The sequence below is a fragment of the Gobius niger genome (assembly GCF_951799975.1).
Source record: "Gobius niger genome assembly, chromosome: 19".
Lineage (NCBI taxonomy): Eukaryota > Metazoa > Chordata > Actinopteri > Gobiiformes > Gobiidae > Gobius > Gobius niger.
Genome location: NC_136870.1, coordinates 19421340 through 19435987, shown reverse-complemented (window position 1 = coordinate 19435987; position 14648 = coordinate 19421340). Strand labels below are relative to the sequence as shown.

At 39.7% G+C, this 14648-nt stretch overlaps 1 protein-coding gene across 6 annotated transcripts in view; it reads left to right on the top strand.

The window, feature by feature from the left end:
• baiap2b (BAR/IMD domain containing adaptor protein 2b) overlaps positions 1-14648 on the top strand; it is a 49779-nt gene that overhangs the window by 22507 nt on the left and 12624 nt on the right. For 5 of the 6 annotated variants that reach the window (XM_079577197.1, XM_079577196.1, XM_079577198.1 and 2 more), the window contains 4 exons: positions 3172-3233; positions 4181-4252; positions 5828-5965; positions 13471-13623. In XM_079577197.1, the coding sequence (XP_079433323.1) occupies positions 3172-3233; positions 4181-4252; positions 5828-5965; positions 13471-13623 (425 nt within the window). Of the gene's footprint in view, positions 1-1412; positions 1433-3171; positions 3234-4180; positions 4253-5827; positions 5966-13470; positions 13624-14648 lie in introns of those variants that run through there. The other variant, XM_079577201.1, reaches the window with a different exon arrangement.

Genomic DNA, 14648 nt, shown 5'->3' with positions numbered 1-14648 from the left:
CTTCTACTTCTTCTACTTCTTCTACTTCTCCTCCTCCTTTTTCTACTACTTCTTCTCCTTCTAATTCCTCTTCTACTACTTCTACTTCTCCTCCTCCCTCTTCTACTTCTCCTCCTTCTTCTACTACTCTTTCTTCTTCATAAAGGCAATTAGTGTATGAACTTTCTGTGTTGTGGCAACTTTTATGTATCAGTTTTTTTTTCTTTAGTATTCAGGTCACAATCTTTCTTTTGCCCCTGGTTCCAACTGTTTGAGATGCACTGGTGCCATCATAATCCACTATAATGACTAAACCTACGTACATTGTATCATCTCATATTTTATTATTGGTATTATGACATTGTTTTTACGAGATTTGGAAAGACTTGCGTTTAGATACAAAATGTTTCCAACGCGTTTGTTGTTGTTGACATAGTTGTTATGACCTGCCCCTGCTCATAAATCAGATTAGGAGAGATTATCGTGCAGTATGGAGTGAGGTATGGAAGGTGAAGCTCAGGGCATACGTACACATTCCCATTTTTGAAACTGAAAATGATTTTTATTGTTAATGTTTGATTTAAAATTTGTTTATGTCTTGCGTTTTTTCTTCCATATTTAAATGTGGCATATTTTTCTGTAGATGGTATTGTCCAATAGAAAGATTTTCTTTTCTGTTTCAACATGTTTTACTGCTGAAATACTGCGGTACTTGTCTACTATTTTCATTCTTAATCTTTATGAAGCACACATGTACGAATGCAATGATCCAGCAGCTGTGCTTGAGAAAACTACTTGAGTGAAATAAACTTTTGCCATTACCCTCAACTGCTCCCAGAACAACTAATGCTATTACCAAGAAACCAAGAAACTGAAGTGAAGCTTAAATTGTCAACTGGACTGGGTTATGTTGAAGATGTTTCGCTTCAAGTTCTATTCGCAGAAGCTTCTTCTTCTTCTTGCTTCTGTGAATAGAAGCAAAACATCCTCAACTCATCCTAACCCGGTCCAGTTTCACTATGACGAATACCTCCTGGATGAATGAGAGCCTTCACACACCTACTACCATGAAATATATAAAAGATAGGAATGTCACACAGCATTTACAATTGTGTCAAGCTGAAAACGTCATATAATCCCCCACAATTTCTTATTAAATAACATATTTGTATCAAGTATGGCACAGTGTGGACACAAGGGATTTCATAATACTGTAATTCTTTTTCCATCATGATGTCACTGATAATTGTAAAGTTTCCTTCCAAAATAATCATCCAGATTTGACATTGTAACACTGGCAAAACATAATGTAGATTCCTGCTAACCCAAAGATGAGTGCAAAGTTCCCCCAGTGCTATCTTTGCGTGTGTGTCTGTCTCTTCTCTGCTCAAACCAGCTCTTTTTTGTTCCTTTTTTTTTTTACACTGCATTGCACATTCAGAAGAGGCAGCATGTAGGTATCTCCAATCAAAGACACGCACCTCGCTGGCTGCATGACTCATCCCCCCTGCCCCCCCCCCCCCCCCCCCTTCTCTCTTTCTCTCTCTCGATTCACTTTGATTTATTATGACTTTTTGGGATTCTCCTCATGTTTTGGTGGTTTCACAAAGGCGCTTTAGACTGGTCAAGCAGCGGATCGATGCAAATTTGTTTTTACACGAGTCTAATGTCTGTGAACAATTGAAAACCCGCTGACTGGAACTGATTACACATTTGAAAGTTATGTATTTTCTTTTAGGCTACATTAGCAACCTAAAAGACTTAACCACTCACTACTACTGCGCTCACTGTCGGCATCAGTGCCCGTGAGAAAATAAACTGTTGAGCTGACAGCTGGTTTTGGGTGTGAGCCTTATTTGCCCCACCATGTTGAACTCATTCATTTAAGTGTCTCATGTACTGAGCGTTTGCACACGTGCAAAACGAGTAGGGCTGGGTACCGTTAAATGATGCCAGTCTAGTATAGAGAAAAAAAGGTTTAGGCACCACTGGTATCGAAAAAATGTAAGTATCGAAAGCAAGAAATATAAACTCTTTAGATGCTGTTGGTCATTAAAATTAAAATATAACATAATTAAGTTAAGGGGGTTAAAATCAGGGGAAAAAGGAAATTGAAAAAACAAGTGGATATTTTTTTTCAAAATTTGGGCAAAATTGTGAAAAAAAAAAAAAAAAAATAAGATTTGGGAAAAATTGGTGGATAAACACGTAGACAAAATTTGGGAAAAAGTGGAAAGATTTGGGGAAATTTTATAAAAATATTTGTAAAAAACATGAAAAAATATTGGAAAAATATGGGGAAAATGTACGAAAATTGGGAATAAACACGTAGAAAAATTGAGGGAAAAATTTGGAACATTTAGGGAAAAAATTCATAAAAAATATGGAAAATGTAAGAAAAAAAAACGTTTTTTTAAAATGGAGGGGTGGGGGTGGGGGTTCTTGGTTGTGATGAAATAATACAATCTAAATTAAATGGAAAGAAAAGGAATAAATTAACATTATTAATCTGTTTTATAGTTCTGTATGACAAATAATTTAATATATGTATCGAAAAAGCATCGTTATTGTGTTGGTATCGAAAACCAAGTATCGTTAAAGTACTGGTATCGAAAACAATGTAAGCGGTACCCAGCTCTAAAAACGAATAGCAGGTGCTGAAGTGGAGTAGCAGCACAGTCATTTTTTACTCCAGCAGGCGCAGCATTTTCTTATTTACATATCAGATTTGTGGCCTTACTACTGTAATGTCCCAATGTTAAATCAGGCGCAGAATTCCCATAAAATCTGTTATTTTTCCGCTTGCACTCGCTCATCGGCTCGTCTCTCCCTGCATTAGACTGATGTAAATAACAAATGAAGACCCTGTTTGATCATAGTCTGCTGTGCTAAAGTGATTGTGTGAAACCAGCCCGTTTGACTTGTTCAAATTGAATAAATGTGTAGTTGTTGAGTAGCTGTTTCACTAATGTACAAACACTCCTCTTTTCCAGTATGATTTAATCTTTTCTACTCTCTTCATTTCGACGTGTCTCTGAGTTTCTTTGTGTTTCATCTGGTCCATGTGGCTGCATGGTCTGTCCTGCATGCTCTCCGTCTGCAGTGGATTCTGCTACAGGCCTGTTGTTCAGAGACTTTCGTATGGTCGACCGTTAAACTTATTTTCTCTCTCGTGGCTGTGTGGCGTTGCAGGGGAGGTGCTCTTTCAGATGGCGGAGGTTCACAGACAGATCCAAATCCAGCTGGAAGAAATGGTGAGTAGGACACACACTGGACAACAAGCGTAGGGCTGCTCGATTATTGAAAAAATAATAATCACGATTATTTTTGTCATAATTGAAATTGACTATTTGTTGCTTTTAAAAAAAAAGTCTTTATTTTATTTATATATTTATTAATTTAAAAAAACTGTGCTGAATATTTTCTGTTTTCTGAACAGTCATGAAAGTACAAACGATTTCAAGTATGCCTCGATTAAGGAGAGGTCTCTGTTTCACACCTGCCCCCTGCTGGCCAGCCCTCACACCTGCGCAAGTAAACTGAGCAGCGCGGCCTGATGACATTATCACACAGCGCTGTTTATTTTTATGTCAGGCAAAAGCATGGCCATGGCACGTGAAATGCAAAGCGAAAATAATCCCAGCGCCATGAAATAATGCAAGTCTGCTTTGCAAAAAGAAAATTGAAAAAATGTAATAAAAAAGAAATAAATATTGAAAACCGATTATGCTAATTTTGTAATCGTGTGTAATAATAGTGTAATAATCGAAATTGTAATCGAATTTCGATTAATTGCACAGCCCTACGATTCGCTAAATTACATAAGTAAAAAGTTAATCTGTGTAACCATTAATTTAAGCATACTTGACCATGACAAAATTGTAATAAAGCCATCCCTCTTTATGGATTAAGGACTTAGACAAACTTAGTATTCTGTGCCTGAAACCTCACGTCAGACTGGAAGCACTTTGAATAGATAAATCCTTTTTACTCTGTCCTCATCAGTCGTCCCCGCTGCAGCGCTTCCCCGCAAGTTCAACTTTCACACTCTTCAACTTTACTCAACCCTTTCCTTATCTCAACAGAACGTCCCTGACAAATCCACTGCTTTTCAACATGAGAAACAGCCCTTTTAAATGGATCTGTCAGCTCAGGAACTCCGCGGTGACCTCCCGTAATGTGCAACGTTTGTGTTTTTTAGCTCAAGTCGTTTCATAACGAGCTTCTGACGGAGTTGGAGAAGAAAGTGGAGTTGGATGCGCGATATCTTAATGTAAGTCACTTTTGATGTATTCTTTGTAAAAATGACCTCAAATCAAACTCTCACATCGCAGTTTAAGGCATTTTTCTCACCGTCTAAGTCAAATGTTTCTGTAGATTTTGTAATATCTTCAGTATACAGTTTTCTATTTGCACAAATGCCTGTTTCTTGTCATTAGTGAAAATTGACATTATATTTATGTTAGTGAACCTTTTTTATTATGATGATCCACCTAACCTCTTAAGCCCCACCTGAACCGAGCGCATTTTCTCCAGTTCGGCTTTAATCTAAAAGCTTCTCAACTGGAGAGCAACAATGTACTGCCTCATTTGAAATCTAAGACCTGCAAAAGTGATTATAACTTTTTTGTCCCTTTTTTTGGTCGTGTTTTTGTCACGTTTTTATTGCTCTATTGACGCTTTTGTTGCGTTTGTCTTTTTTTGTCACTTTCTTGTCGCTTTTTGTTTCACTATTTTTTGGCTTCGTTTAATAGCTTTCCTTTGCTTTTTAGTTACATCTTTGTTGCGTTTTCATCCTCACTTTTATGGCTATTTTGATGTTTTTTTTCCCCTTTTTTAAAAATGCAGATCTAAGTATCTTGTGCCCCTTAGCATCACTGCATGTTGCGTTTTTTACTCATTAATTGTCCGTGAGAGTAAATACTACACTGACAGAAAAGACAAAGGGAGAGAGGGATATTGTACATCCAATTACACAATGAAGATCATTTTTTTTCACTCAAACTTGGCTGTAAATACTGCTAAAGTGGCACTAGCCCGCAGTTAGCCTTGCCAGTTAGCCTGTTAGCTTCTTCTTCATGATTCTATGAGTGTGTATAGCGCCTTCGACCCGGAGCAGGGAAAGTTGCAAGGGGGAGATGAAAGACCCTCCAATCATCCCAGTAACACTTGTATTCCCACCAGAGGGACTACGAAAAGGATTTATTAAGGTAAAGTTACTTAGTTCTGCTTTGAGATTTGGGTAAAGCCACACTGGAGAAAATGTTTTCTGTTCTGGTGGGGGTTAAGAGGTTAAGAATGGTTCTTAGCATTTTCTCCCCCACCAATTTACTATTTATTTTAGCTATGTTTTTGTCCTCATTTTGATCTTTTAAGTCTTGTTTTGACACAATTTGATGATTAATACATATGTCTGTTTACATTTAAAGGGATATAATTGTTCTTTGTTGAAATGGTGTAGTAAAAAAGTGACATTAATAAGACACAAGTTATCATGTGTTGCATTTTTCACAGCCCTTGTAGTTGTAGTACCAATATTAGTTGTGGTAACTGTAGATTCAGTCATATTTGGTAGTTTTTGTTATCATCTTCAGCATTTCCAAATCTGTTTTCCTCCATATTATTTCAGTATTGCATTAGGGCTGCTGTCCTGTGCGGTTGTTAGACAAGTGAAGGCAACAGAAAATCATTACCTTGTAAGTGTTGTATCTCTGCAATGGAAGGCAGCCATTTTTTTTTATATAACAATAAAACTTTAGGCATCATTAAAAAGTTTGGTAGCTTGAAAACGCTCGTCCCCCCCCCCCTGCCCCCCCACTGACTCTGACTCTGTCCCCGTCTCCGCCAGGCCGCCCTGAAGAAGTACCAGATGGAGCACAAGAGCAAAGGCGAGAGCTTGGAGAAGTGCCAGGCCGAGCTCAAGAAGCTGCGCAGGAAGAGCCAGGGCAGCAAGCACCCGTCCAAATACGGCGACAAGGAGATGCAGGTCAGTCGGCGGAGGGGTGCGAGGCTGACAGGACCGTCCCGCTGAGGCCTTTTATTTGAGACAGACGCCCTGTTGTCCATGGGCAGATGGAGCGACAGAGAGTGAGAACGTGGGATGAGACACCTCTGAAATAAGGAACAGGGGTTATTGTTTGGTATCGTTGTGGATAGATATGGTCAGCAAGGTTACATGTGATTATTAGTCCAGATTTCGGAGTTAGGAGTGACTAAAATGTTGCATCCACATTGTGTTGTTTTGAGATGAGACGTGAGTGCTGAGCAAAAGGCGTCAAGTCTGAATCCAGTCATCGCTATTAAAGAACATCTGAGGGTGAATCATAAAGCAGTTGTTTCAAAGAGTCAAAATTCTGGCATAAAAGTTTCTTCTAAATGCGAGAACGTTAGACACATTCGGGCTTGATACATTTGAGTCATCTAATTGAACAACAAGCAGAGTCATCATGGTAATGTAAGGTTGGCTTTGTTATCACGTGGAGCAGCAACCTGAGGAGTGGTGGATGGGTGCAGTGCAGAGGATTAGCTTATTTAGTAAGCAAGTGCTTTATTTGTCATTGTACAAGCGTGCAACGAAATAGTGTTCAGATGTTAGGCCTGAGTCGCTGTGACTGAGCCACGCTGCCACTGTGGGGAAACCGGAGCACCCGGAGGAAACCTGGCTAGCTACCTTCAGTCTCCTCTGATCCTCTTAAACGGTGCACCGCCTCTTCTGTTTGTCCCTGTTTCAGAGCGTGGTGTCCTGCACTGGTCAGCTCCTCCTCCTTCCTCTTCCTCCAGTGCAGCTCCCTCCGCTCCACAACAGTCTTTCACCGTCATCTGGGAAGAGCTTTGCAGTTTATCTGTTGTATTCTCCAGTGAACGTCCATTAGCCAGAGCAACCTGTGCTGCAGGTGTAGGGGGCTTTTGGTGCCTCTTCAGTGTCTCATCAGAAGAAATGTGTAGGTCTCAAATGGGTTTCGCTGATAAGCTGCTGTTAACTTTTAAAAAGCTGCTGTCTTCAGGACCTCTATGGACTTTATGGAAGTATCCAGTAAAACAATGTGGAGCACAGAAACCACAAATGCTGCTTGCAGAAATAGGCAAGGAATCCAGCTGTACTGAGAGAGAGGGAGGTTGCACATTGGACATGTTTAAATTGGACTGCGGGTCTTTGATGCTGCCAAACACTCGGCCACATTGCAGCTGTGATGAGGCACGGAGTAAAAGCATTATTAACGGTTTGTAAAGTTCCCTGTGAAAGATGGGCGATAGCTTGCCTGTTCCTTTAGAAAAAGAGCAAACTAAACTGAAGGAATCGACTTACATAAATGGTACTGAAACAAATGAATTAAGCTGGACATGAATGACCAACATAAATAAGAGAATAAGCTAAATAGGGCTTGATCTATTATGGTTTTGAGTAGATTTGGCAAATTTTGAAATAGGACTACCAGTGGATGAAGCATTTTCCTCAAAAAAAGAACAAATTTTACTTGTACAGTCAAAATGAGAAAAAAGCTTTAAGAAAGCTTTCAAGGTCACTCTTAGATGGAGAGTGAAATGTTTTAAGGTTCGGAGAAATTAATCACCTGGATGACTGAGAATGTACATTATCGTACTCCTACATAGAAAATGCGAAGATATCTTTCAAGAGGTTGGAATCACAGCCACTTTTGACATACGCAACAGTCCTCTAATGGACATCGCGGACCCGCATCAATTTAAAAAAAGAAAGTAGGACTACAGACTACAAACTGCACGGTCTGGTTTGGTATTTTCGAGCTGCCAAAACTCCCATACAAATGTGGGACACTAAAACGATGTTACGATCCCACATGTCTCCGAGGCTGACTCACCGCAGCGAGAGGCAAACCAGTGGGTGGACTTAATGTGTAAAGTAGGTTGGCAAAGCAATGCTGTAGTGTGCGGATTGTATATCGCACTGAGTGACTCTGGATGAGGTGCTGAAAGACGGGCAGGTCAGCAGGTGTTCCAGGGAAGTTGAAAGTCTCTCGGCTCGCTTATGGGGGTGTTTTAAGTGGGCGGGATCAACAATAACCTGCTGTAATTTGTTATATAAAGCTGAACATTACTTTCAACCATAATCCCTACCTCACTCTTACATTGTGTCACCTTCCTGTTGCCGTCGATCAGTCACCTCTTAAGATTTTCATAATTGCACTCTCTCTTCCATTTCACATACACATACATGCATCAAGCCTATTCCTCTCGAGTTCTCCCTAAGCAGTAGAACTATTGGCCTCCACAGCCTCTCGTCTTCTCCTCAGCACCACCAGTGTCCAGGCCAAAAATGGATCATATTCTTGAGAAAAGATGCACAAAAAGAGCATCAACCAAAATGACATTGTTATCCACAAACAACACTGCATACATACTCTTTATTGATAATATGATGATAAATACATTATGATCATTAATCTCTTAACTCCCGCCTGAACCGAGCACTTTGACGTGAAAATAGTGCCAAAAATAAGATGTAAATGAGAATGAAAACACAACAAAACAGCCGACAAAAACTCAACAAAACCGGCGACAAAAAGGTAACAAAAAAGTGATGGCAAGCAACAAAAACTCAACAAAACAGACGACAAAAATGCAACAAAAGTGACAAAAATGCAACAAAAACATCACAAAAAAGTGATGACAACACAAGGAAAAATCAAGAACAGTTTTGTAGGTCTTAGCTATAATCCTCCTCCAGTGTGTTGTAAACTTGAGAAAAAAATACAAAATGTAATTATAAAACATTTGTATACATTTCTTGAACTCCAGCATCTCTGTGGCAGTGACCCTGGAAAGTTGTGCAATGTCCATGAGTTTATCCCCATTAAGAATTGGGACGTTCGAAATCGGTCTGCACAATATATCGCAAAAAATATCGTATCACGATATTAGGTGACACAATATCCGTATCACGAGAAGCCACAATATATCGCGACACATAGATCGACACATTTTTTGGCAAAGTCGGTCCAAAACAAACAATGCATTGAAATTCTGAAAGTTGTGGAAGTTTAGTTTTAGTTAAACTTGTCCTAATTTAGCCAATGGAACATATCGTGTTGAAATGTTTTGGTGAAATATTGCAATAATATCGATATCGAGTTATTGAGTTACTTCAATATCGTTCAGCCCTAGTTAGAAATGTGTTAGGAAAGTTAGTGATGAGTTTGGACCATATTAGCAATTGAATTTACTCCCTCTCTCTTTCATTGTGTGTCAAGAAGGCTTTTAAGGTGTACTTTATTGCCCCCGAATGTAGGGAAATTGGTCCCCTGCATTTGACCCATCCTTCCAGTGAGGAGGATTTTCACCCAGGCTAATGGTCAGAATCACCAGGCTGGAGGATTAACCTATTGTGCATGTTATTTGAATGATTGGTCGCCATTCATGTGTACATTAGCAATTAATTAAAGTACTCTATTTACCTATTTAGTTCAATGCGCTGCTTTGCTTAATGAAACAAACATACAAAAAAAAAAGACTAATGGCTGCAGGAATGTGAAGGACCGCAATACTTTTTTGTTTACCTCCTCCAAAACCACTTGAGAATGATTGCTCCGTCCTTCATAAATTGGCTTCTCGCAGTGTTTTGAACAATTGTGCTTTTTATTTTTAGCTCCACATTGCCCTGAGTGAAGCTTCGACAAACATAGGGTGAGTCATATGAACCGGGACACGTGCAGACGCCATATTGCATTTAGAAAAAAAAAAAGGCGCAGCGTAAAATCGTCTCTAGACGTTATATGCACAATCTGCTCTGGAGGTCTACAACAGAAGCGCCGCCTGCCGAACTTGGTCTGTAGCCAATGAAAAGTCCACAGACACTTGGTTTAATGACAAAGATTTAGTTTTCTGTGGATGGAAAAACATGGCCAGTCAACTGTTGTAAGTGGAGCAAATCTGTTGTTTTTGATTGGGTCCAGTCAGGAACAGACCATTGTGTCACGGACCAGTATCATAGGGTCGGGCAGCAAGGTGGTGGAGTGATTAGGATCCCTGCCTGTCCCAACCAAACAAACCAATAAATAAATATGATGTACACTCAAACACATACAGCTCAATATAATGCCAAATTGTCACCGCAATGCCACAATATATTTGAAGTATGCTATGTTTTGCTTGCCACATGCATCACTTAAAACAATTTCAAAACTCTTCCACTTTTGACCCATGCAGACCAGGAATAACTCATAAAAGCTGCACTCATTGAAGTCTAAACAAGGTCTGTCCCAAGCCCAAAGCAACTCTGGTAGACACAGACCAAGAATATTTAATCCCATGTCAAATTTACTCAAAATCTGATGCTTGCCAATTTTCCAATTTAATACATCTACTTCTATACTTGCAGTGCTTACACTTTATAATAGCTACATCTTATTTATCCTTAATAAATGATGAGTTAAAACTTAATTAATCATGAACAGCTCATTTGTTAAGTGTGACGAACACTTAATAACTACTTAACTGCTACAGTTAATGCCTAACTCATAATTAACAGTTCATCACATACGTCACTGATCCATTGTTAAAGGGACTAGATGCAAGTTGGTTATTTTTATACTCACTACTGCCACGTCAGGTCTTATGTGTAACTGCAGGTTCTATATTAAAGGAATAGGCCACGGTTTTTACATACTGAGATATGTTCTTGCCTTAGTTTAGACAAGTTCATTTGTACCTGTCTGGTCTTCACGCGTGCCCTCAGTCACGTAAACACAGCACAGACGGCGTTAGCATTTAGCCTCTCCTCTCCTCCATAGCTCCAAACAAGGTGAAGATAGAAGCTACCAAGCTCTTCCACGTTTTCCCTATTTAAATATGGTTATGTGAAGAATTACACTATAGGGTATAATTTCAAAGAATTAAACAATGTGGATTTTCTAAGCGGATAAAAAGGGGAACTATTTTGTAAGGCGTAATAATACCAGGAGTAGTTCGACATCCGCGCAGTAATATCTTCACTTTACTGTGCGGATGTCGAACTACTCCTGGTATTATTACGCCTTCGGACTCGAAGTAACACCTTTTTCAGTGATTGAGGATTTTAGAGACAGTTGTGGTGAATAGGTCCGAGCTAATTCTACACATTAGGACATGGCTGGAACATGTAGAGGGTGGAAAATACTTAATTTTAACATTTTTTAAACTCTGTATAGTATCCTTAAAGGAATAGGCCACCGTTTTTACATACTGAGATTTGTTCTTATCTTAACTTTGACGAGTTCTTTAGGACCTGTCTGGTCTTGCCCTGTGCCCTCTATCACGTAAACACAGCACAGACGGCGTTAGCATTTAGCCTCTCCCTTTCTCCACTATAGCTCCAAAACAGGTCAAGATAGAAGCTACCAAGCTCTTCCACGTTTTCCCTATTTTAATATGGTTACGTGAAGTGTTACACTACAAAGTATAATTACACAAAATTAAACAATGTGGATTTTCGAAGCGGATAAACGGGGGAACTATAATGTAAGGCGTAATAATACCAGGAGTAGTTTGGCATCCGCACAGTAAAGTGAAGATTACTGCGCGGATTTCAAACTACTCCTGGTATTATTACGCCTTACATTATAGTTCCCCCGTTTATCCGCTTAGAAAATCCACATTGTTTAATTTTGTGTAATTATACTTTGTAGTGTAACACTTCACGTAACCATACTAAAATAGGGAAAACGTGGAAGAGCTTGGTAGCTTCTATCTTGACCTGTTTTGGAGCTATAGTGGAGAAAGGGAGAGGCTAAATGCTAACGCCGTCTGTGCTGTGTTTACGTGATAGAGGGCACAGGGCAAGACCAGACAGGTCCTAAAGAACTCGTCAAAGTTAAGATAAGAACAAATCTCAGTATGTAAAAACGGTGGCCTATTCCTTTAAGTAGTTATTAAGTGTTAGTATTAAGTCACACTTAACTAATGAATTGTTGATGATAAATGATGAATTAACACTTAATTCATCATCAAGGCTAAATAAGGTTTAGTCATTATTAAGTGTTAGCACTGCAAGTATAGAAGTAGATCGATTGAAAGCATCAGAATTTGAGTAAGTTTAACATGGGATTAAATATTCTTGGTCTAAATAAGGTGTAGTTATTATAATGTCATCTTTCTAATAAATGTAAACATCCATTGTAGTAAACGACGTCCAATATCGAACAGCTTTAAAACCATGCTTTGTCTCCTCTATGCAGCACAGCATATGATGAGTCAATCCAATCTATACTAGTGGACCAAACCCTACCAGCCCCCTCCTCTTTGCATTGCCGTTGAATTGCGCTGTAGGCGTCAGCAGATTTCCCCCCCCCGAGTTCCACATTGTGTCCTGATTGGCTTATTATGGCCCCCATGATAAGCCATATTCAAGGCAATCACAGGCGGCTTCAAAGCACCATACTGAAGCGACAGAAAACGGTCTGGGGCTGCACCGCTTATGTAACGATGCCATACACGGCCGAGTGAAATTAAATATCAAAGGTAGGAGAGAGGAAGTCACAAGAAGGAGGAATATGAGGTCCGGTGAAATATAGAAAGCGCTGTAGTTTTCTTCAGTCAATCAATGTGTTGCCAATATCATACATTCTTCAAATTCTGTCAACATCATCATCATCATATCTCCAATCTTACTTTGCCCGTATATTTGATTACTGCATTAATATTGCAGCCCTCACAATTAATTCATCTACTGTAGCCCAGTTATTACGAATGAGCCATTATCGATATCAAAGATTGAGGAAAAGGTGTCTACATAATAGAGACACTTGTGAGCAGATTGTCCCGTTGCATAATGCAGTAGGTGTCACATTCAGACAGGAAGTATCAACAAATCATTCACAGTGCCGGAAAGGTGACACTTTTTGCAGTTGCTTTTACACCTCCAACTGAGAAGAAGTATCAAAGGATTTCTTTTTTTTTTTTTTTTCGTGTACAATTCCCTTTTGCGGAACTAAAGCAGAACTTTTGAAATGCAGTATTAAAGTAAAAAATTGTTAACTTCCTACCGCATGTCATTACTAGCCTGGTACATTTGCTTTTCAGTCAACACGTCAAAAGCCATAAATAGTAATTTCATGGAATTCGGTTGAGTTTTTTGGAGTGTTTCCCCTGTTTTTGGCAGAGGTGTTTTCATGTCAAATATGCTTTACTCTATATTTAAATCCTGAGTTCAAGTAACAGAAGCTGAAACATTAGGCCTTCAGAGCAGCTCTTTCTATTGGAAAAAGAGGAGGGGTGGATCTGTGTTTTCAGAGGAGCGCTGTGCCTCTATAATCAAGCAAAACACACATTGGAAAGCAAGGTTAAGGCGTATGTCCTATTCCTCAGCTTTTCCATCTCCTCTCACCCCCACCACCACCACTGTCTTTAAGAACATCCGTATTTTACTTCCCAACGTCTCTGCCTCAGCTTTGAGTGCTTAAGTTTATCCATTCTATAAGCAGTTCTCTTTGTTGAAGTTAACTTTAGTGAAGTAAAGTATCCATTGTCTTTCCTCTACAGTTCGTGGAAGCCATCAGTAACAAGCAGGGTGAGCTGGACAACTACATCGCAGAGGGATACAAGAACGCTCTCTCCGAGGAGCGCCGGAGGTACTGCTTCCTGGTGGACCGGCAGTGTGCTGTGGCTAAAACCGGCACAAGCTATCATGGCAAGGTAAGACGTGCAAGTTATGTTTTCGTTTTCAGTGCGTGCAGAAAGTTTTCTAAGCTCTTTCTGTTGACTAGGTAGTGCATAATCAACAGAATAATGAATAAAGCAATGAAAAGAAATGTTAATAGTTTTTCACCTCAGAATCCTTCTCCACATATTCACAATTCCTTCTTTGTCAATGCTGAACCCATCTCGATCTGGCCTTCAAAAAACTGGTGACATAACTCTATCACAGAGACATGATTATTGTTATCTGAAAGGACTTGCAGCCACAAGAAAATCTGGAAAGGTTTTATGAAAGACAAAAAAAAAAGACAATTCGACTTTTGTTTGAAGATTTCTGTCTGAGAGATGCCACGGGTGACAAGTGATGAAACATCGGGACCGTTGCCATAGCAATTAACGATTCAAAACAAAACAGGTTGGGTCAAAAGTCCCCAAAACACCAAAACCAACTGGCCCCGGACCCTCCGTCTGGGATCCAACGTCAAATCCTGGACCACGAACGCCACCTAGAAGCGTTAAGTGGGTTTTCGTGGAATTTCGTGGCTCGCTGTACTCCATCGATCGAGTGACTGACAGTGGATGTGATGTTGTGGGGAGGGGGTGACCTACTTCTGCGAGAACAGTGAGTTCAGACGGAGCGAGTGGGAGTGAAAATGTCTGAAGCGCAAACCGAGAGACGAGAGGGAGCCGCCGCTAACACATGCTAACGACAGGAAGTTAGATAAGACACGACATTATTTCCTGTCCCGCTTTTTGACAGCGGCTGCTAATTATTCCGATCAAAACAAAACGTAATCAATTTTTTTCAGGACATACACTTTTAATACTACGTGTGTTTTTTTTCAAATTAAATATGAAGTAGTTTATAGATCATATGCAGGTCATGTCACCGCATGGCAACAGAAGCCAGATGAGTGGCAAGTCGGCATCTATGGAAGTAATGAACATTTGTGTGTTGTTCTTCTAGTAAAAATTGTTTGCAAAAAGTCAGTTTATTTCCGGTCTCTGCACCATGTGGCTAC